Consider the following 21,024-nt stretch of genomic DNA (forward strand, 5'->3'; position numbering starts at 1 on the left):
GTTCAGAGAACACAAGACTATTATATCAGTAACCACAAGACGTTAGCGATGCATAAGGAAAGGGATGTTACGCGTGTAAAAGCCTAATTTATGCTTCCGGCGCGCTGAAAAAAAATAGCAGACCTACTAGCTTAACGGATGCAACGCGTTGCGAGCGTGTAGGTCGTCAAAAGTATGAATGGGGCTTAAATGTTTAACTGTTTCGGTGTGTTAAAGAAACACCGTATCCAGCACACCAAGGCGACGCTGCGTTCCGTCTTTGCCGGGGGAAGGGTGGGTGTATCTCTCTATAGTATTCACAGTGGAGTGTTATTGGCAGGCACCATCATGGCCTGCTGTGCTGTGTGAGCGCTGTTGCCAGATTTTGTGAGAGAAATAAGCAAAAACAAGCCCGAAAGAAGCGACTAGGGGCACATGAACACTTTGAGCATATACGATGGCTATTTGAAAATAGCCGAGGTCAGCTTGTAGATCGGCTATTTTCAAAAGAAAATCTTGGATAAAAGTGAAAAAATATATATATTTTTTTAACAACACAAATCAGGTAATATTTTTAGATGAGGAGGTCAGTGGACGAATACATACATTTCGGGGTCCTTGACATGAAAATGTTTGAGATCCACTGGTTTAAATGACGTTAGGAAACAAGCCTAAACAAGCAATTACACTTTAGAAACAAGGCCCCAAAAAAACGCAACCACCAATATTTACAAGCAGAAAGTCGCTTATAATAAGCAAGACATGGCAACGCTGGCGGTGGCGCTGGTCCAGTACCTACCTGGAGGCTGCTGTGGCCACGAGTACTGCTGCCAGTCCTGGAGGACGTACGTGAAACGGATGGCTATGTTGATGGGGGGCAGCGGGGTCAGGGGACAGCACAAGAGACATGAGAGAGAGACATAGAGAGAGAGAAAGAGAGAGAGAGAGAGAGAGAGAGAGAGATGAAATGAGGAGGGAAGCATACATAATATCTAATAAGACAAACATTTTAATAAAAAAAAAACAAGACCACACAGTTGTGTCCCTTCCCTGTGAACCCCCGCCGCGCTAATAGTTCAGTGGTTCTCAACCTGTGGGTCTGATTATTATTTCAAAAGTGACAATTTAAGGATTTTTAAGACCTTTTTAATACCTCAAAAAGGAAAAGATAAGAAAAAAATCCCATTACTGCATCAAAAGTAATCATAGTAACTATAATACACAAGCTCACAACGTGATGCGTAGTGAGCTTGTAGATCGGCTATTTTCACAATATTTATCTGTGGAACCGAGTCAAACAAAATGTATAATGCCTCAACTCTTACAATTCCAAGTGCTTGTCAGGGTGGGGGGGGTGGGGGGGGTCCCCAGTTCAAATATGATTTCTTTTTTGGGGGGAGGGGGTCGGGCCTAAAAAGGTTGAGAACCACTGGTATACAGTATGAAACTATACTGACAGCAATGTCTTCGTAGTGGGAACCAGTTTGTGTGTGACAGCAGCAGCTGGGAGAACAAAGTGCCCTCTGCGAAAAACAAACACAAAAATAAACCCCTGACCACGTCCAGTGTTGCCAGATTCTGTGAGAGAAACAAGCAACCAGGTCTAGGAAAACCAGCCCAAAAGAAGCGACTATAGGCCACATGTGCACTTTAACATATACATCAGCTATTTGAAAATAGCAGATCTACAAGCTGGATGCGACGCGTTGTGAGCTTGTAGATCGGCTATTTTCAAATAAAATCTTGCGGGGAAATTATGATAAGCAGATCTGGCAACCCTGACCACGTCTCTGCCGCACTGACCGGGCCGCGAGATATATATATATATACGCCTCCTCGTACTTCTTCTGTTGTTGACACTAGTACTCACTATCTTTGACTTGAAGATGTCCAGCAGGCCAGACAGGTGGTTGTACTGGCTGGGCACCTTGCGGAGGTGGACCATCTCAAAGTCGGCGCGCACGCCGGGGCCCTGGCACTCCCCGGTATACATCCGCCTCCACTTCTGCTGGATCTGCACAAACATCGGCACCTGGCTGCGTTGAGCCGGGACACAAGAGAGGGGCCAGAGAGAGAGAGAGAGAGAGAGATAGACAGGGGGGGCATTAATAAAAAAGTAGCAGAAGGAAGCCTATGTCAGGTGTTTCTGTAGGATGCCGGGGCGGTCGAGGGGCCGGAGCAGGCTCTCGCTCCCTCTCTCTCTTAAATGGGTGGTTCTACTACAGCTACACAGTGCCACCGGGTGGACGACAGGGGGACTGCGTGTTAATAAAAAATGTGCGGTTCATAAATGGTAAATAATGCATAATGAGTAGCACCAGATCCTCAATGTCCCCACAGCTCTGACACACGCATAAATATCACCCCCGTTTCTCTTCTAGTAGAATTTAAAAAACACATGTCTTGTCAAGAGAGAGAGAGGTTAAAGGATTGTTTTCCTACCAAATGCAAAACAATTATTTGCATATTCACTACAAAATAAACAACAAACAAGTTTGTTAAATCAGTTTTTTTCCCCAGCCATTTTGTTTTGCTCCAGTCAGTCAGCAGCGGTGTGACTCCCATGCCGTGAACTACAATACCCAGAAGCGTCGGGGGGGGGGGGGGGGGGGGGGGGGGGTGAGGCCAGGTTGACCTTGGCTTTCTCTACACGCTGAGCTGCTGCTTGCTGTCTGTCTGTCCACAGCCTCGCTGCCAGGACTGTGCAGTTGCCATGGTTACCCAGTGACCGAATGCAATAGCGATGCCACTGTTAAAGTGTTCTTTCCCGCCCACCGTTTTTCTATTTTTAAAAAGGCGGCTTGTGTAAATAATAAGTATGCAGGAGGAAAAGGAGGGAAACAGGGGGCTTCATCATTGCTCGCTCCCCAATCAACAATAACAGTTTTTCAAAGCAGTCCGTGATTAATAACCCATTAAGACCCGAGGACCATTCTAAAAAATGCCTTCTAAATTAGTGGATCTCTACCTTTTTCGTGCCAAGGACCCCAAATTGATATATATTTGGCTGCGGACCCCTCCCCCCGAAAATGTTTTGAACCAAGGACCCCCCAGAAGAGAATATTTGTGTAAAAATATATATATTAAAAATATTCCAATTTTTTTTGATATTTTTCATAAATGTTCAAAAATAGCAGACGTACAAGCTCACACTGTGAGCTTGTAGATCTGCAATTTCTTGATAACTACTGTTCTATACCACCGTTCTAAAATCCTAAGAGTTTTATGAAAATGTAATTTCAAAATCTAAAATGACACGGATGCTTTCCCGGTTTTAATGGGCTAAACTGTAATCACTTCTACTGATATACTGGGAACATTTCATCAGAGCCATAATACGCAAACCATAATAACAGGATTATAAAACAATGGTGTAGTTTCACTGAGGCCAACTCGTTTAAAATGCATCTTCTCTGGATGTCTCTCTGTGTAATTATTAAAGACTGGCCCCTAATCAGGTTCCCTTGTAATGAGTCCATTAATTAAAACCCGGTGCTGCCCAAAGATCCGGTTGCTAATTTAGCATGATTACAGTCCGCTCACCTTACTGTAGCAGCAGGGTACTGTTGCCTAGCACAGTGGCTCTCAACCTTTTCAGGCTGCAATTCACCCAATATAATCATATTTAAACTGGGGACCCCCCCACCCTGACGAGCACTTGGAATTGTAGACATTATTACGTTTAGTTTAACTCGGTTCCACAGATAAATATGCACATCTGCTTGTACAGTGTGTTCTGTCCGTGACGATGTCCATGACGCACTGTCCAAGTCTCGGGCAGTGTTGATTTTGACAGCAAATTTTGATTTAGTTTTAGTCATAGTCTTTTGAATACAATTCCACTTAGTTTTAGTCATATTTTAGTCATCTGAAATGTTTACGTTTTAGTCTAGTTGTAGTCGACTAAATATCATAAGATTTTAGTCGACTAAAATGTATTTTGGCCTTGATGGCGTCGTAATGGCAGATTTTACACTTGGTTGCTTGCTGAAAATAGCCGATCTACAAGCTCACAATAATTCGCGCTGCGACGCGTTGTGAGCTTGTAGATCTGCTATTTTCAGAGAGCAACACCCACGTGCAACCAAACATAAAATGAATTGTCTTTTAGTTCTACTGGATCTCTTCTCCACTAGTCCCTCACTAACATAATAATAATAATGAATTGCATTTATATGGCGCTTTTCTAAGTACTCAAACTTACTCAAAGCGCTTTACAATGGTTCATTCATTCATACAGGGGGGGGGCATTGGGAGGTGGAGCGGCGAACAGTCGACGCCAGCGTCCCCACTTTTCCCACAACAATGGAAATAACATATGCATCTAGTTTTTATTTGTTGACAAAATTGTCAACATATTTAGTCATAGTTTTAGTCATCGTAGCTTAGTTTTTATTTAGTTTTAGTCAGTGAAAAAAGGTAGTCGACGAACATTTTTCATCATAGTTTTATTTGACGAAATCAACACTGGTCTCGGGTAACCTAGATCGGGCCAAGCCTGCTTCTTGTATGGGAATCTCGGACGTCCCATATATGGGTACCTTGTATATGGTCTTTGTTCCATGGTTAGGTCGAATCCTCTCCAACACACGTGATGCGCTTTGAGCTTGTAGATCGGCTATTTTCACAATTTTTTGAAAATGTTTGAAAATATTTTTTTAAACATGGAAATGATTATGACGATTATGCAAAAAATAAATGAGCGATTATCTCAAATCATTGCGATTAGGTGATTATGTAATAATTGTGGCAGGCCTAGGTATTGTAAGTGGGCCCCCACCAAAACCAATATCAGAGACCATAAAATGGCCGAGAGACAGCAGCATTATGAACACAAACAGATAAAGCACAAAAGCAACGAAAACAAATAGAGTGAAAAATGAAGTTAGAGTAACCGCAAAGTCAGTATTCATTATATAAGCACTCGCTCACAGACAGTATCAGGGATGAAGACGGTATAGTCAACAACGTAGAAAGGTCATTGAGTTCGTCTCCCAAAATCCTTTGCAATCGTTTTGAACTCACCAAGAAAGACCAGCAATTTCTATTTTCATTCCACAAAGATATCAAAACCAAGAGAACATTACTTTTATGTTGTCTAATTTAATTTAATTAGGGTCTTAGAGACAGATGGCAAAATCAACTCCTGTAACCATAGACAGTAACTAACAAGATTTCCCCAAAAAATAAATAAAATAAAAGAACTGCACGGTTATTAGGCAGGTCTACAGGCAGGCTAATGGACATCACAGAATTGGTAGTAGGCGTGTGAGAATATTAACTCATTAAGACCAAGAAAAGCATCTGTCATTTTAGATTTTAACCACTTTAAACATTATTTTATACTTTGGCTATTAAAAAATAGCAGATATACAAGCTCATAGCGCGGCACTCGGTGCCGTGCTATGAGCTTGTAGAGCTGCTATTTTTAAAAGCGAACATTTGTAACTCAAATCTTTGCTTCTGAGGGATTCTACAAATGTCTTCTAAATCCTAACAGTTTTTTGAAAAAACTTATGTTGCTATAATATCAGTGGTTCTCAAACTTTGTCATGTCAAGGACCCCCAAAATGATATGTATTTGGCCTCAAAATATGTTGTTCCAGGGACCCCCAGAATCAAAGATTTGAGTTACAAATATTCGCTTAAGAAATATATATATTCAAAGATGTGCAAAATGTTTTCACGATTTTTCTAAAATAGCAGATCTATAAGCTCATAGCGCCGCAGTAAGGGCTTGTAGATCTGCTATTTTTGAAGAGCCAAAGAAACCTTCAAATGACACAGATGCGTTCCTGGTCTAAATAGATTAAGAATCACCATTGTCATGTTACATGAAACTAGCAATAGAGAATTCATGTTAATATGCCACAGATAAAGGACCACACATGCAGTTACTGTAGTTGGAACAAACTTCCAGACAAAGGACCTAAGACTTGCACCATCGCTGACTACTTTTAAATCCTGGATAAAAACTGGTGTTTTCTCACTGCTGCCTTTTATTAAAATGTTCAGCCTACCCCGATTAATATTCAGCACATGTTTCTTACAAAATGCTGAATTTGAAATTGTGTCTCTTCTTTGATTCAGATTTTGTTTCCCCTCTATTTTATTCATGTTATTGTTGATGGGTTAAAGTTCCACTGACTGATTTCAATTACTGTGTGGGTTGGAGAGTCCCACTAGAGAAAGCTCTGGTGTAGATGAGTTTGAGAGTGTCGTAATCCTAGCTTTGTTAGCCTATTAAGACCTGGAACGCATCTGTGTAAAAAGATTTATTTGAGCTAAAAAGCATTATTTCACACTTTTGGCTATTCAAAAATAGCAGATATACAAGCTCATAGCGCGGCACCGAGTGCCGAGCTTGTAGATCTGCTATTTTTGAGAAAAAAAATTGAAAATTTGTGCAAATCTTTGAATATATATTTTTGAAAGCGAACATTCGTAACTCAAATCTTTGCTTCTGGGGGGTCCCTGGAACAAAATATTTTGAGATGGGGGTCAGGGGCCAAATACATATCATTTTGGGGGTCCATGACATGAAAAGGTTTGAGAACCACTGATATAGAAAAATACGTTTTTTTCAAAAAACTGTTAGGATTTAGAAGACATTTTGTAGAATCGGAACCTCAGGCCTTAATGGGTTAGAGTCCCCCTAGTGTTGTGGATTCAAGTCATAGAACTAATACAATAAACACGAATCTGGTTTAATATTGTGTGTGCTCAAGTCCCATAACTATGTGGGTTAGATCAGAGTGTGTTGTAAAACCAGGCAGTGGTGGAAAAAGTACAACATTTTTTTTTACTTAAGTAAAAGTATCAATACTGCAATGTAGAAATACTCTGTTACAAGTAAAAGTCCGGAATTAAATTTTTTCTTGAGTAAACGTACAAATGTATTGGCATCAAAATGCACTTAAAGTAGCAAAAGCAGAAAGTACTCATTATGCAGAATGTCCTGTTTCACAAGTTTTCAAATGTATAAAAGTATTAAAGTAATTTGAAAATAGCAGATCTACAAGCTCACGGATTGTGAGCTTGTAGATCTGCATTTTTTTTTAAAGTGGGTAATGTATGTTTTGTAATAGTAATCAAAATCTACAAAATAACTAGTAACTTAAGTTTTCAAATAATTGTAGTGGAGTAAAAGTACAATATTTGCCTCTGAGATGTAGTGAAGTAGAAGTTAAAGTACAGAAAATTGGAAATACTCCAGTAAAGGAAAAATACCTCAAAACTGTCCTTAAGTACAGTACTTGAGTAAATGTACTTGGCTACTTTACACCACTGCAACCAGGTTTGGAGTCTAGCTGGTAGTGTGGTTTTGAGTCCCAGAATTTAATTCATCTTCATACCTTTAAATTCCTGTTTTATGCCTCATGCAAGCACTTTGAATTGCCTTAATTCAGTGTATGAGCTATTCTAGACAAATAAACTTCCCCTGCCTAACGTGGACATAAATTACATTACAAGTCTACAGTAGTTCCATTGAGATGTCATGTCATGAAAACAGCTTTTAGTGAGATTATAGGTTATAGTCTTCTATAGTGACAATGGCTCTAAATCAAGATGTATGAGTGCTACGGCACACCATGTATGTATAGATTGTACTTTTGACCTTTTAGTTAATCCATTAAGACCGGGAACACATCTGGGTCATTTTAAGATTTATTTGGCTATAAAAAATTTGCAGATATACAAGCTATGAGCTTGTAGATCTGTTTTTTTAGGGGAAAAATCGTGGAAAATGTGTGCAAATCTTTTTTTTCAAATTATATATATATATACGTTTTAAAGCAAACCTTTTTAACTCCGATCTGTGCTTCTGGGGGTCCCCGGAAGAACATATTTTGAGATGGGGGTCCGCGGCCAAATGCATATCATTTTGGGTGGTCCTTGGCATGGAAAAGTCGGAGCACCAGTGATATAGCAACATACTGTTTGGATTTAGTATTTGGCCCACGGACCCCCATCTCAAAATGTTTTGTTCCAGGGACCCCCCAGAAGCAAAGATTTCAGTTCCAAATGTTTGCTTTGAAAAATACATATATTCAAAGATTTGCACAAAATGTTCAAGATATTTCTAAAATAGCAGATCTAGAAGCACTCTGTGCTGCACTATGAGCTTGTAGATCTGTTATTTTTGAATAGCCAAAGAAATCTTAAAATGACACAGATGCGTTCCCGGTCTTAATGGGTTAAATACCAGCCTCTGTAGCCAATAGCCATTAGGAAAAAACAGCCACCCTTAATTGTGAATATAAGCAGAAATCAGGCAAGCCTGAAGCAACTTAACTACATACTGTGACTGTGTCTGTGTGGACACATGATCTATAAACATGTGATTTTTCCATACTGGGAGTAAGGGCCCGTACACACTGCAGGAGATTGGGTCCGATATTGCTGTCGCCGACATTTTTTGGCGCTCGCCGAGAAAACCTCCCGATCTGACGCAGATCGGCCTTTGATCTGCGAGATAATGCTCGCTCTGTGTGAAAGGTTCCGCGAGACGATGTGGCCGCGATTATCCGCTCTGCGACGGCTTTCCGACCGTTTTCAGATAACTACCATGTTAGATATTCAGCTCTGTCCCAGACAGGAGATCGGACAGTATCATACATTATGAAAGGGTCTGCGAGGAGATCCACGCTACAGCCAATGAGAGCACATTACAGCCACCGTGGCCAGGGGAGCGTCGCTGGATCTGACCACAACAAACAGTCCCTACCGCAATATTACCGTCCAGTCCTGTATTAAGTTAACATTATAAAACAAAATGAGAGAGTGAGCGAGCCTGGTGGGCTGTTTATTTTAGAGGAATTGTACAGAGAGAGAGAGAGAGAGAGACAGACAGACAGAGAGTGAGAGCAAGAGCGAGCTCTGTGTGTGTGTGTGTGTGTGTGTGTATGTGCAGCATGCACGCTGTTATGAACAGCGTTGCCAGATGTTGCGAGAGAAATAAGCAACCAGGTCTATGAAAACAAGCCCAAGAAAAGGCCACTTGAGCACTTTAAACCTATTTACAAATACATTGGATATTTGAAAATAGCCGATCTACAAGCTCACAACGCGTCGCAGCTATTTTCAAATAAGAATCTTGAGAAAATTGTGGAATATTTTCCAAATCCACACAAATCTTGTATGGGGGTCTATGATGGCACAACATATTTACAGAAGGGGGGTCTGCGGACAAATACATATTATGTGTTGTTTAAACCACTGGTTTAAACAACATTAGGAAACAAGGCCAAATAAGCAACTACACAAATAAGCCCAAAAAATGCACCCCGCAACAACCAATATTTACAAGCAACTCTACAGAAAAACAAGCCCAAAGTCGCTTATAATAAGCGGACATGGCAACGCTGTCACTGACGGCTTCTGCGCACTTCACGTGCGAGAGAGAGAGAGAGAGAGAGAGGGAGAGAGAGAGAGAGAGAGAGAGAAAGAGCGAGAGAGGGGGGAGAGGGAGAGAGGCATATCACGGGATACGTCGATTAAAATGAATTGGAATAAACTCAAATGTATGTATTGGGTCTGACTCTGGAGATAGCATTCTAGTGAACTATCCTACAGTGTGTCAGCCCTTGTCGGGGATCAATCCTGTTGTGAAGACCACAACGATATTATGACAGCCGATTTCAAGAAATAAACTCCTGCAGTGTGTAATGCTTAACGATCAGATAACCCCCCGAGCACTTTAAGGTCCTGCAATGTGTACCTGCCTTAAGACATGCTACTTATATGCCATTATTAGCCACGCTTTTGCAGATCACAGTGAACCTCACAGCAAGGGACTTGGTCTATAAGCCAGGGGTGTCTGTCCATTAACCCATTCAGACTGGGAATGCAGCTGTGTAACCACTTTATGCATGTTTTATACTTTGGGCTATTGAAAAATAGCAGATATACAAGCTCATAGCGCGGCACCGAGTGCCGCGCTATGAGCTTGTAGATCTGCTATTTATGAAAAATCGTAAAAATGTGTGCAAATCTTTGAGTATTATATTTTTTAAAGCGAATATTTTTAACTCAAATCTTTGCTTCTGGGGGTCCCTGGAACTAAATGTTTTGAGATGGGAGTTGACGGCAAAATACATATCATTTCGGTGATCCTTGACATGAAAACAGTTTGAGAACCACTATTATAGCAACATATGTTTTTTCATTTAAAAAACTGTTTGCTGTAAAATAAAATATACATATTCAAACTAAAGATTTGCTCATCGTGCCGCGCTATGAGCTTGTAGATCTGCTATTTTTGAATAGCCAAAGAACTCTAAAAAATGACACCGGTGTGTTCATGGTCATAATGCGTTAAAAAAGATGTGTTTCACTGGTTTCTTTCAAAACTGGCCTGAAAAACATCTATCAGGAGACCACAGGGGGAGGTAAATGTACATTCCCATAGAAAGGATCGAGTTGTCATTCACTGCAACTGTTTTTCCTTTTTCTCCTTTGTACACAAGTAAGACGCGCGAACGCTGGAAGCGAACGCAGCTCGAAAATATTGTGTATTTACGGACTTGTAATCCGTGTTATTTCACTGTGATGGGGAGAGAACATTGTGTGTGTGTGTGTGTGTGTGTGTGTGTGTGTGTGTGTGTGTGTGTGTGTGTGGTGTTGCATTTAAATCAGAGCATTGTCTAAATTCCTGCACTCTGGCGCCCTCTACATAGGTAGTGCATGCACACAGACAGACACACAGACAGACAGACAGACAGACAGACAGACAGACAGACAGACACACAACCTGATCAGGGTTACATAGTAAGCTCCACTTGGTCGGAGGAGGCGCGGCGCGTTCGCAATAACATAATATTTAATATTGTTTTGTATTTGTTGATGATATGCATTATTGTGTTAATTTGTATTCTATGTTGATGAATTGAATACATAGGACCACAATGGAAACAAGTCCCCAGGACTTTTTTGTGTCATCCTTTAATCTCATTAAAATCTTACTTTTACCACGTGCCGTTTACATTTCTGACAAATAAAATGTTCAAATCCATATCAAACTATATGCAGGCCGGATACGGCCCACTAAGGGGTCCAATCCGGCCCATTGGGATGATTTGGGGAGAAGAAGAAATCTTAGAAATGCGATTGGATAAGTTGAATCACTTTCAACACACGCTGACTTCTATGGAAACCAAATGAGTGAAATCAGTGGTGGCCAACATTGAGTACCAAAAACGGTCCAGACCGTTTTTGAGAAGCTATGCGTTATGTGCCATAAACAGTCCGGACCGTTTTTGACCCATTTTTTAAATATATATTTTCCCCACGTGGGGCGCTCTAACGAAACTTTGGGATCATCCAAGGAGTCTCTAAGAAGGAGAGGCCGGATGTGGATCCATGTCAAAAATGCTTCCGGTCGGCCGCTCCAATGTTAACTCCTTGACTAAAAGCTTAATATCTCCATTTCTTTTTAACGTGGTGGAAATGAGCCGTTTTCGATCGGCGATCACTCTGCAATGGAGGATCGCGTTAGAAATATTATTGTTCCAGGCGTTAGTCGGGACCCTCCGCCGTCTCGCACGCACGCTTTGTTTACATGCGCGTCCGCGTCGGGGCTTCTACAGCACGAAACATATCAACGTAAGTGGATGGAAGATATGCTGGCACTAGATGTACCCTATTTTAATAAACCTCTGGCACACGATGTGTTAAGACCGGGGATGCATCCATGTAATTTGTAGTTTTCTTTGGGCTAATCAAAAATAGCAGATCTACAAGCTCATAGCGAGGCACTCGGTGCCGTGCTATGAGTTTGTAGATCTGCTATTTTTGAATAGCCCAAAGAAATCTATAAATGACACACAGATGCGCTCCCGGTCTTAATGGGTTAAGAAAACAATAAATGGTGATTGACGGTAACTACCCCTCTGTTTGCTACTCCAATCAAATTCTAGTCTGTACAACTATCGCAGAACGACCAACTCTTTGCAGTCAGTGCCTGTCGCTCACAGGAATAAATTATAACGTGGACAAAATATTACAGCTGAAAAGTGAGTTTCATTTTCCTTTACGGAGCAAGCAATATAAAGGCTGTTTTTCCTAATAAGAAGAGCATGCCCACTCAGTTGTTGTCAAAAAGATCATTTCTAAAGCTTCAAAACTCGCATCACCTCATTTCACTGGCCCTTTCTCTCGTTCACTAGATTTGTTTTTCCTCTCTCTCGCTGCAACACACACACACACACACACACACACACACACACACACACACACACACACACAAAAATACAGACTCAAAAGATGTATGCTGTTTTAAATATGTAGTTGTAACTGTAAGTGACTCACATCTCACCCAACGAAATAAGAATAAGTTGCATATCACTTGTTTGGGTGTGTGTGTGTGTGTGTGTGTGTGTGTGTGTGTGTGTGTGTGTGTGTGTGTGTGTGTGTGTGTGTGTGTGTGTGTGTGTGTGTGTGTGTGTGTGTGTGTGTGTGTGTGTGTGTGTGTGTGTGTGTGTGTGTGTGTGTGTGTGTGTGTGTGTGTGTGTGTGTGTGTGTGTGTGTGAGAGAGACTGTGTGTGTGAGAGACTGTGTGTGTGTGTGTGTGTGTGAGTGAGTGAGTGAGTGAGTGAGTGAGTGAGTGAGTGAGTGAGTGGCTGCAGTTACATGGACAGTTTTATTCGGAATGAATACACTTCTATTCGGAATGAATGAATGAATGGATGAATTCATTCAGAATAGAAATGCTCATGTAGACACCTCAATTGGAATAGAATATTCCATTCCAGTCTGACCCGAATGCATTTTCATTCGGGTGGAGGGGTGGTATAGACTGTTTGAATCGGTATATACCAATCGGACCATGTAAACACCTTATTCCGAACGCTCCTGTCTGTTTGGAATACATGCATTCCTTTGCGCATGTCCGTGCTTAGTAGTGCTGTCAGAATTGTCCAAAAATTACCAATCAAATCTCTAATTCGGCCACGGTTGGTGCTGAGAAGCGCTCGCTCCTGCGGGATAAAATGAATGATTCTATTCTATAGCGTCATTTAATAAGCCTGTCATGGTTAAGCCCAGACTTGTCCAGGAGAACGGACGCTCCGAGGATTGCTGGCCTAGGCTACACTTATATGGATCTTTTTCTAAACGGGTATTTTAGTCCTCAGTTTTTAAAAAGAATCCCTGGCCACATGACAAAGATTTAAAAAAAAATCCGTCCACACGTAAACGCAGAAACGCATTGATCAGCTGCAAGTTTCAATTTTAAATCAGATTTTACATTTATTTTATATATGAGGGGCCAAATACATATACATTTTTAATCACATGTTAAGGCCCAATACTGCAATAGCTGCATTATTTTAATAGCATACGTGAACAAAAATAAACGAAAACAACATTATTAGGGCGCAGCTGCAGTGAAAACAGATGAGTTTTACTTCATCAATTCATTCCATGGGCAGCCGGAACGGTCGTCCCAAAACACCCCGCCCCACGCACCTTTTGAAAGGGCCATCCGCGGCCATGGTCGCTGGATTTTCACCCGGGGCGATTGTGTTTTAGGACGACAGACCCCGCCTTCAACCCATGTGCGCTACTCGGCGCAGAAAGAGGGGTTTCGTCACAGTGAATGAGTTACAGCATGTTTCAAAGCCTTTTCATAATAATACAAGAAAAACGTGACATTCGGCATAATGAGTAGCCTATATACTTTCTACTTTATAAGTGTATTTTGATGCCAATACTTTTGTACTTTTGCCATAAATGAGAGTGCCTTGTTTCATAGACTGTAAGTGTTGCTCTCTCTCTCTCTCCATTTATTATTATAATGACCATGAGCGGTCCGGTGTTTATGTATTATTATTTATTATTATAATGACCATGTGCGAATGCACGATGACGTCATCGTACCTACATGAGAAATGTGACAAATAGTAGGCCTATAGGCTAGCCTATGTTTTACCGCGTCTGGTACCAATACAAAAAAATAAACTGGTCTGAACTTGTAGATCTGCTACTTTTGCATTAAAACGACGATAACAAAGGAACACAGGCTTGCACCGCATACAACGCTGCCTGGCCAGGAGTCGGTGCGTTGCTTCCCGGCCTGCCTACGACCGACAGACCTCCGCCGCGGAGGCACAAGGGGGCTATTGCCTCCTCCCATGCCCACCAGGGGAAGCTCTGCTCTGGGTAGTGGCCCCTGGTCCATGCCCGGGCGTAGGCGGGAACCACTTTGCGCATGTCAAAAGTTATATTCCAAATGAATGCTTTGGTCATGTAAACGAGGAATACTTTTATTCAGGTTCCATGTAAACAGGTGAGTGGAACAGATTCCTCTATTCGGAATGAGTTCATTCTGAATGAATACATGATGTCCATGTACTGTAACTGCAGCCAGTGAGTCAGTGAGAGAAAGAGAGTAATGCTTGTTAGACAATATTTTTCATAACAAACAAAATTTGTCTAGTGATAAATTGAAAGCAGGTACAAAAAAAGAAAATGATGTTTGACACTCCTGGTCTAAGGAGCGGACGACTCTCTAAATGACTGTTTGGATGAAAATGCAGCCTGCAAGCATATCATGTATTTTCAACTGAAAGTCTATGGTTTTCTACAAGCGTAAAGGGTTGTGTGACAACATCTACGTGTCCCTTTAAGCTCCCCGTTGATCACAGAGGGTGACTTACCAGCCGCTGTTGGCCAGTGAGATGGAGACGGAGCTCAGGAGCAGGTTGCATTTGGACTCGCTGATGATGGCCTCGCAGTTTGCACCCGGGGAGATGATCAGAAACTCCCGTATGCCATACCTGTCCACGACAGACACAACAACACAGAGTTAAAGCAGCACTATGTAGTTTTACAGCAGTGGTGGAGAAAGTACTCACATGTTTTACTTAAGTGAAAGTGTCAATACTGTAATGTAGAAATATTCTGTTACAAGTATAAGTCAGATATTCAAAATGTAATTGAGTAAAAGTACAAAAGTATTGGTATCAAAATGTACTTAAAGTACCAAAAGTAGAAAGTACTCATTATGCAGAATGTCCCATTTCACAAGTTTTCAAATGTATAAAAATCTTTTGAAAATAGCAGATCTACAAGCTCACAATGCGTCACGATGCGACGCATTGTGAGCTTGTAGATCGTCAATTTTCAAATGGCCGAAATGTATATAGGGCTGAAGTGGATAATGTTTGTTTTGTAATAATAATCAAAATCTACAAAGTAACTAATGTTTTAAAATAATTGTAATGGAGTAAAAGTACAATATTTGCCTCTGAGATGTAGTGGAGTAGAAGTAAAATAACTGAAAATTGAAAATACTCCAGTAAAGTAAAGAAATACCTCAAAATTGTACTTAAATACAGTATTTGAGTAAATGCACTTAGTTACTTTACACCATTGGGTATCAGTAGCCATCATCATTGTCTCCCCTATACATATTAATACAGTCAAGCAGGGCCCCCCTCGGAGTCTATACATTTATGGAAGGATGATTGCTATTGCTTAAACATGTAACTTTATAATTGTGTGGGACATATTCTGCTATATAGTTGTTAAAAAGGTTACATAATGCTGCTTTAAAGGGGATATAGACAACGTTCTGTTGCACAAGGTTAACTTTTTCCCTGTCTCATCTTTAACTCTCTCAGTGCCAAGAGTATTTTCATAAAGTACTCCCCCAGTGCCAGAAATTTGCGTTTTTTTTAATTTTGTAATTTTTCATTCAAATAAATAATCTGATTGGGGTTTTAAACCCATAATACAGTTCTACCAGTAGAGAGCAACAAATCGACACATTGATGACCTCGCTGGCTCACTCGCCCCCTCCCAAACAGGCTCACGTCACATCCGGTCATAACCGGATGTTGACATTTTCGACAATCGTTGATCGGGCTAAATTACGATGCGATACACGACTACGATGACTGATCGTCACCCAGACCAAAGAGAGTAGACGTGGACCTCTCCGTTCGTTTTTTATACCATGTGAAAAACCGTGACTTTCCCTATTCTGGCCAAAAATGACCGCGGGAAAAAAATGAGAACCGGAAACGGAATCTGCGTCATGAAACCGGAACCCAATGAGTCTGAAGGAGTCAGGAAGCGAAAGTGATCATGAAAAATAAACAGAATAGCGCGACCACAGTCAAAAGTAAAAACTCGGGATATCTCGGGGCGTGGCACTGAGAGAGTTAAAGGCATAAAAATTGCTGATATAGAAATATATTAAAACTCTAAACCTGACACCCGTGTTATGGTTTCAGCTCCTCTACACAGCATTTAGTGAGTTCCCACATGTGTTTTTGGGAAATACACATATAGGTTATAGATAATTAAATTCTATGTTAAAGTATTGGAAGTGGTATAACAAGAAAAAATACATTAAGCAAAATGCTTTTTATATGAAACATATCCACTGTAAATTATACAATACAGTGTTTTGAATGAACAACAATCAATGAGGTATCTAGCCATCTAAATTACGACCAATGTAGTTATTTGTTTTACATTGTTCTGCTTATAAATATTGACATACTGTACATGTTAGCTGTTAGCCCAGGATTGAGATTCTGGGTACAAGCAGCGGTAATGTGACACTGACTGGACTGGACTCACCATCGGGCCAGGCAGTGGGCTCTGGCAGGGAAGTCATTGTTCATACACAGAAGGTCCTGCATAGCCAGGGGAAAGGCATCTGAAAAGAGTTGGGATATTTTGATATTTTCCCCCACAAAAAAAATGTACATACAAAAATACAAATAAGATAAACGAAAATAGGCAATCTACAAGTTCACATCGCATTGCATTAGATCTGCAATTTAAAAAAGAAATAAAATACAAAATATTTGGCCATTTTTTAAAGATTTCCGCCTATGCCTCAAATATGGATGCCAGGGTTAAAGTGGTAAATAGCATACTAGGGGAGCATTTTATATTAAATGGTAACTATTCACTATCGATTCGCAGCACCCCTCCCCCAAAGTACCCCACTTTCTCCTGGCATGGTGTGTGTCTGTGTCTGTGTCTGTGTCTGTTGTGTGTTGTGTTTTCTATTCTCGATTTCTCCCATCATCAGTCGAGGGCTGCCTCTGTCTGCCTTTTTTGAACCGCTCTACCTAAGCAGGTCTCCAGAGACCACCACCACAAATGTGCCAGGTAACATTGCATAAGTACAAGTGTATGATTCTCACTAGGCTGGTCTGTCCCAAGCTGCATGCAGGTTCATCAGTGTGTCTGTACATGTGTAGGTTGATGAAACATGCTCGGCTCATCAATCCTGTTTTTCAAAGCGACTGACACGACATCACGCCATTTAAATCATATCATTGGTGCACACAAGACAGACACATCGATTGAAGTTTTTAAAGCAAATTTGCTACGTTTGATCAGCTTGTGTGAGAGGATATAGCACACGCACACACATGATCCGACTCCGTAGTATGGAGTTGTGTGCGTGCGTGCGTGCGTGCGTGCGTGCGTGCGTGCGTGCGTGCGTGCGTGCGTGCGTGCGTGCGTGCGTGCGTGCGTGTAGTATGGAGTTGCATGTGTGTGTGTGTACAGGACAGGGTAAATAAGCCGCCTTGCCGAGCCATGTGGCCAACAGGTCAGGAGCCGATCGCCTGTTTCTGTAGCGTGAGGCGGCTTGATGTACAAATACACCCCCTGGACATGATGCAGGGACCTACCCACAATCCAACCCTTGATCCAGAGTGCCAAACAGGGAGGCATTGGGAACCATTGTTTGACTGGGATACCAGTGCTACATTCAGACGTCCTGAGATTGACATCACCGGGCGCTTTCCCGGAAACCTTTTAATGATTGGGCCCATTGACAGCCAATGACATGCTTGCAAATTCGTTCCCATGCTCCGGGCGGGCGGAACACGAATCGATAATATAGCCAAACGCATGCAGGCATTTCAGCAGCACAGGGAATGAACAGCAACGGACCAACACACATACACACACACACACACACACACACGGTACATGGATTTTAGAAACACGCTGCGGCAGTCCCGCATTGCGTTCATCTCCACTTCTCCCCCTCGCCTGTCTGTCCCCAGCCAGCGCGCACCGGTCAGAGGCGGCTGTGTGCCCGCTCTGCAGAGCTATGTGCCTGGCCAGAGGGGCTCGCTTACACCGTCGGAGACCCAGGGTGCAAGATGACAAGAGCGTTTTTTATCATTTCAATAAATAAGCATAAACAAACTGCTTCACATGAACAATGTTGGTGTAATTAACCTATTCGATCCAGGAACTTAGGTGTCATTTTAGATTTCTTTGGCTATTCAATAGCAGATCTACAAGCTCATAGCGCGGCACCGAGTGCCGCACTATGAGCTTGTAGATCTGCTATTTTTGAAAAATCTTGAAACATTTTGAAAATCTTTGAATATATATTTTTTAAAGCGAACATTTGTATAAAAAAAAAACTCCAGAAAAAACGATTTGAGTTAAAAATGTAGTTTCAAAAAATATATGTATTCAAAGATTTGCAGAAATGTTCAATATTTTTCAAAAATAGCAGATCTACAAGCTCGTTTTTGAATAGCCAAAGAATAAAATAATGTTTATAGCTCACATCTAAAATGACACAGATGCGTTCCCTGATTAAATGGGTTCAGAGATTTTATAGGGGATATACGTTGTTTTATACACAGATTTACAAATAAAAGAGTGTCGGAAAGAGTTCATGCATTAAATTACAACCCTGTATCCAAGTCACAATGACATTACTTATGTCATTTGTTCCTCGTTATAGTCTTTGGTATGACCCAGCCGGGGGAATTGGACCCCCAACCTTCCAATCTCACACTCCAACGGTACCACAAGGCCAGTCTGCTAACACTGTAAATCGGGCATAGCTGGAAACTACATCAAAGCAAAACATCAGCGTACCTTCCTCGGGTTCCTCCTTCCCATCGCCCACATCACTCTCCTGCTTCAAGTAGTGATGAGTTATGGAGAACTTAAAGTCTGCAAAGCTGATCTCATGAGTCTTCTCCTCCCACGTGCCACTGGTGTATTCACCCTGTGTCAAAGGGACAGAGGAGGAAGCCATGCATAATATTTATTAAGCCATTCAATCCGGGAACGCATACTACCCTGTCATTTTCGTTTTTTTTGCTATAACCATTATTTTATACTTTGGGCTATTCGAAAATAGCAGATCTACAAGCTCGAAGCACGGCACTTGAATCTTTGCTTCTGGGGGATTCTACAAATGTCTTCTAAATCCTAGCAGTTTTTTGGAGAAAAAAAACGTATGTTGCTATAATATCAGTGGTTCTCAAAGTTTTTTCAAGTCAAGGACCACCCAAAATGATATGTATTTGTCCGTGGCGTGGACCCCCCAAAAAAATATTTTGTTTCAGAGATTTGAGTTAAAAATGTTTTAATATTTGGCACTCGGTGCCGCACTATGAGCTTGTATATCTGCTATTTTTGAATAGCCAAAGACATCTTAAAATGACACAGATGCGTTCGAGGTCTTAATGGATTAAGCACTTCAAACCCTATACTTAAAATGACTGGACTCACCCAGGAGTCTAGACTAGGCCCCCCTCTTTTTTTTTTCTTCTACACTAAATATCTTTGCCAAAAATAGAAGATCTACAAGCTCACAACGCGTCGTGTTGCAACGAGTTGTGAGCTTGTAGATTTGCTATATCAGTATCACACATTTTATTTGTATTACTTAGTGTTTTTCCAATGATTTGGGGGCCCGCTTACAATACCCTTGCGGCCCACCAGAGGGCCTTGGCCCACACTGTACCTTCTCTGGTGATGTCTTGCCCGCTGCAGAGCTCCCAATCAGTTTCCAGTCATTCAGGACTTCCTCCACTCTTGACACAAACCTGTAAGGGGAAGAGTTGAGTTATAGACTGTTTGCAGTAGACAGCTATACAATAAAGTTAAAGACAATAAAGTTAAAGCTGCAATCCGTAAGTTTCATGTCCTTCCTGACATTGTGTTCCCAGGTCTCCCACATTAGGAGAACAAACTTCAACCGATCTACCAAGACGGAAGCCCTGCATGGCCGGGTGGGATATTGTGCTTATGAGCTTCGGGCGGTGCTAGGGTCTATAATGCCACTAGGGTCTAGCCTGATTATCAGACTGAAGCTGCGTGGAGCTTCAGTCTGACAATAGCTCCAGTGTAGGCGATTACAGGGGGGAGGGGATTAGAATTTCCCTAAACCAATTAGAATTGGTTTATAATTTCCCTAAACCAATCACAAGGGATCCCCGCCCCCACCTCTGACTCTCATTGGACAGTACTTTTTGTACCGAATAAATCCTAGGTTCACAACACCAGACCAAGAGGGGCAGTCAGTCCACTCAGAGAGTGGGCGGGGTCTATGGTCTGGAACCAGGCTAACTAGGGTCTATAATGTCTCAATGGATGAGTGCTAATGTACTAGCTCTGATTCATAGCCTCTGAACACTCTGAGCCCCCCACCTCACGTCTAAAATACACTTTTTGGCCAAAATGTAAAGTAATCCACCGGACGGAGAGACACTTCCTGGTTCAGAGATGTTTTGACGCAACAGCGCCTCTAACGTTGCAGAGCCGAATAACACCCAATGAGACTAGTTTGTAAGGTGTAATGCGGTCCTCTGACCTGTGTGGCAGTAGTGAGTTGGCGCCGTGATGGCACAGCCGAAGATTTAAAAAAACAAAGAAGTAGTGTCTCCGTCAGGTGGATTATTTTACATTTTGGCCAAAAAGTGTATTTAAGACGTGAGGTGGGGGGCTCAGAGTGTTCCCACTTAGTAGAGTTGGCTTTCAACTCCATAAAACTCTCTTTGTTTTGGTGAGTAGCAAAAGTGTATTTTTTATTTCTACTACAGACGAGAGGATATGCAGCCTGTGGTGCGGGCACATTGGCTCGAAAGTCCCATAGCCTTACAGAGCTACTAATGTACCAACTATTGTATTGACATACTCTACCATAGCCCTGGTTCAGAGCGTTAGTGACTTCGCTCTAACGCCCTGGAAGACCCCTCGCTCTGCGCATGTACAAGGTCTATTCTCCGCACTGGGGAGCCTCTCAGCACCCCACCT

At 41.7% G+C, this 21,024-nt stretch overlaps 1 protein-coding gene across 1 annotated transcript in view; it reads right to left on the bottom strand.

Moving 5' to 3' along the window:
• The window catches only part of rab3gap1 (RAB3 GTPase activating protein subunit 1), a 110,813-nt gene that overhangs the window by 86,853 nt on the left and 2,936 nt on the right, over positions 1-21,024 (bottom strand). Inside the window, exons 3-8 of the mRNA XM_080412633.1 lie at positions 19,733-19,814; positions 18,856-18,988; positions 16,570-16,648; positions 14,637-14,756; positions 1,849-2,015; positions 779-877 (exon numbers count right to left, since the gene is read on the bottom strand). Of these exons, the coding sequence (XP_080268759.1) occupies positions 779-877; positions 1,849-2,015; positions 14,637-14,756; positions 16,570-16,648; positions 18,856-18,988; positions 19,733-19,814 (680 nt within the window). The remainder of the gene's footprint in view (positions 1-778; positions 878-1,848; positions 2,016-14,636; positions 14,757-16,569; positions 16,649-18,855; positions 18,989-19,732; positions 19,815-21,024) is intronic.

The sequence above is a fragment of the Gymnoscopelus braueri genome (genome assembly GCF_963280865.1).
Source record: "Gymnoscopelus braueri genome assembly, chromosome: 18".
Lineage (NCBI taxonomy): Eukaryota > Metazoa > Chordata > Actinopteri > Myctophiformes > Myctophidae > Gymnoscopelus > Gymnoscopelus braueri.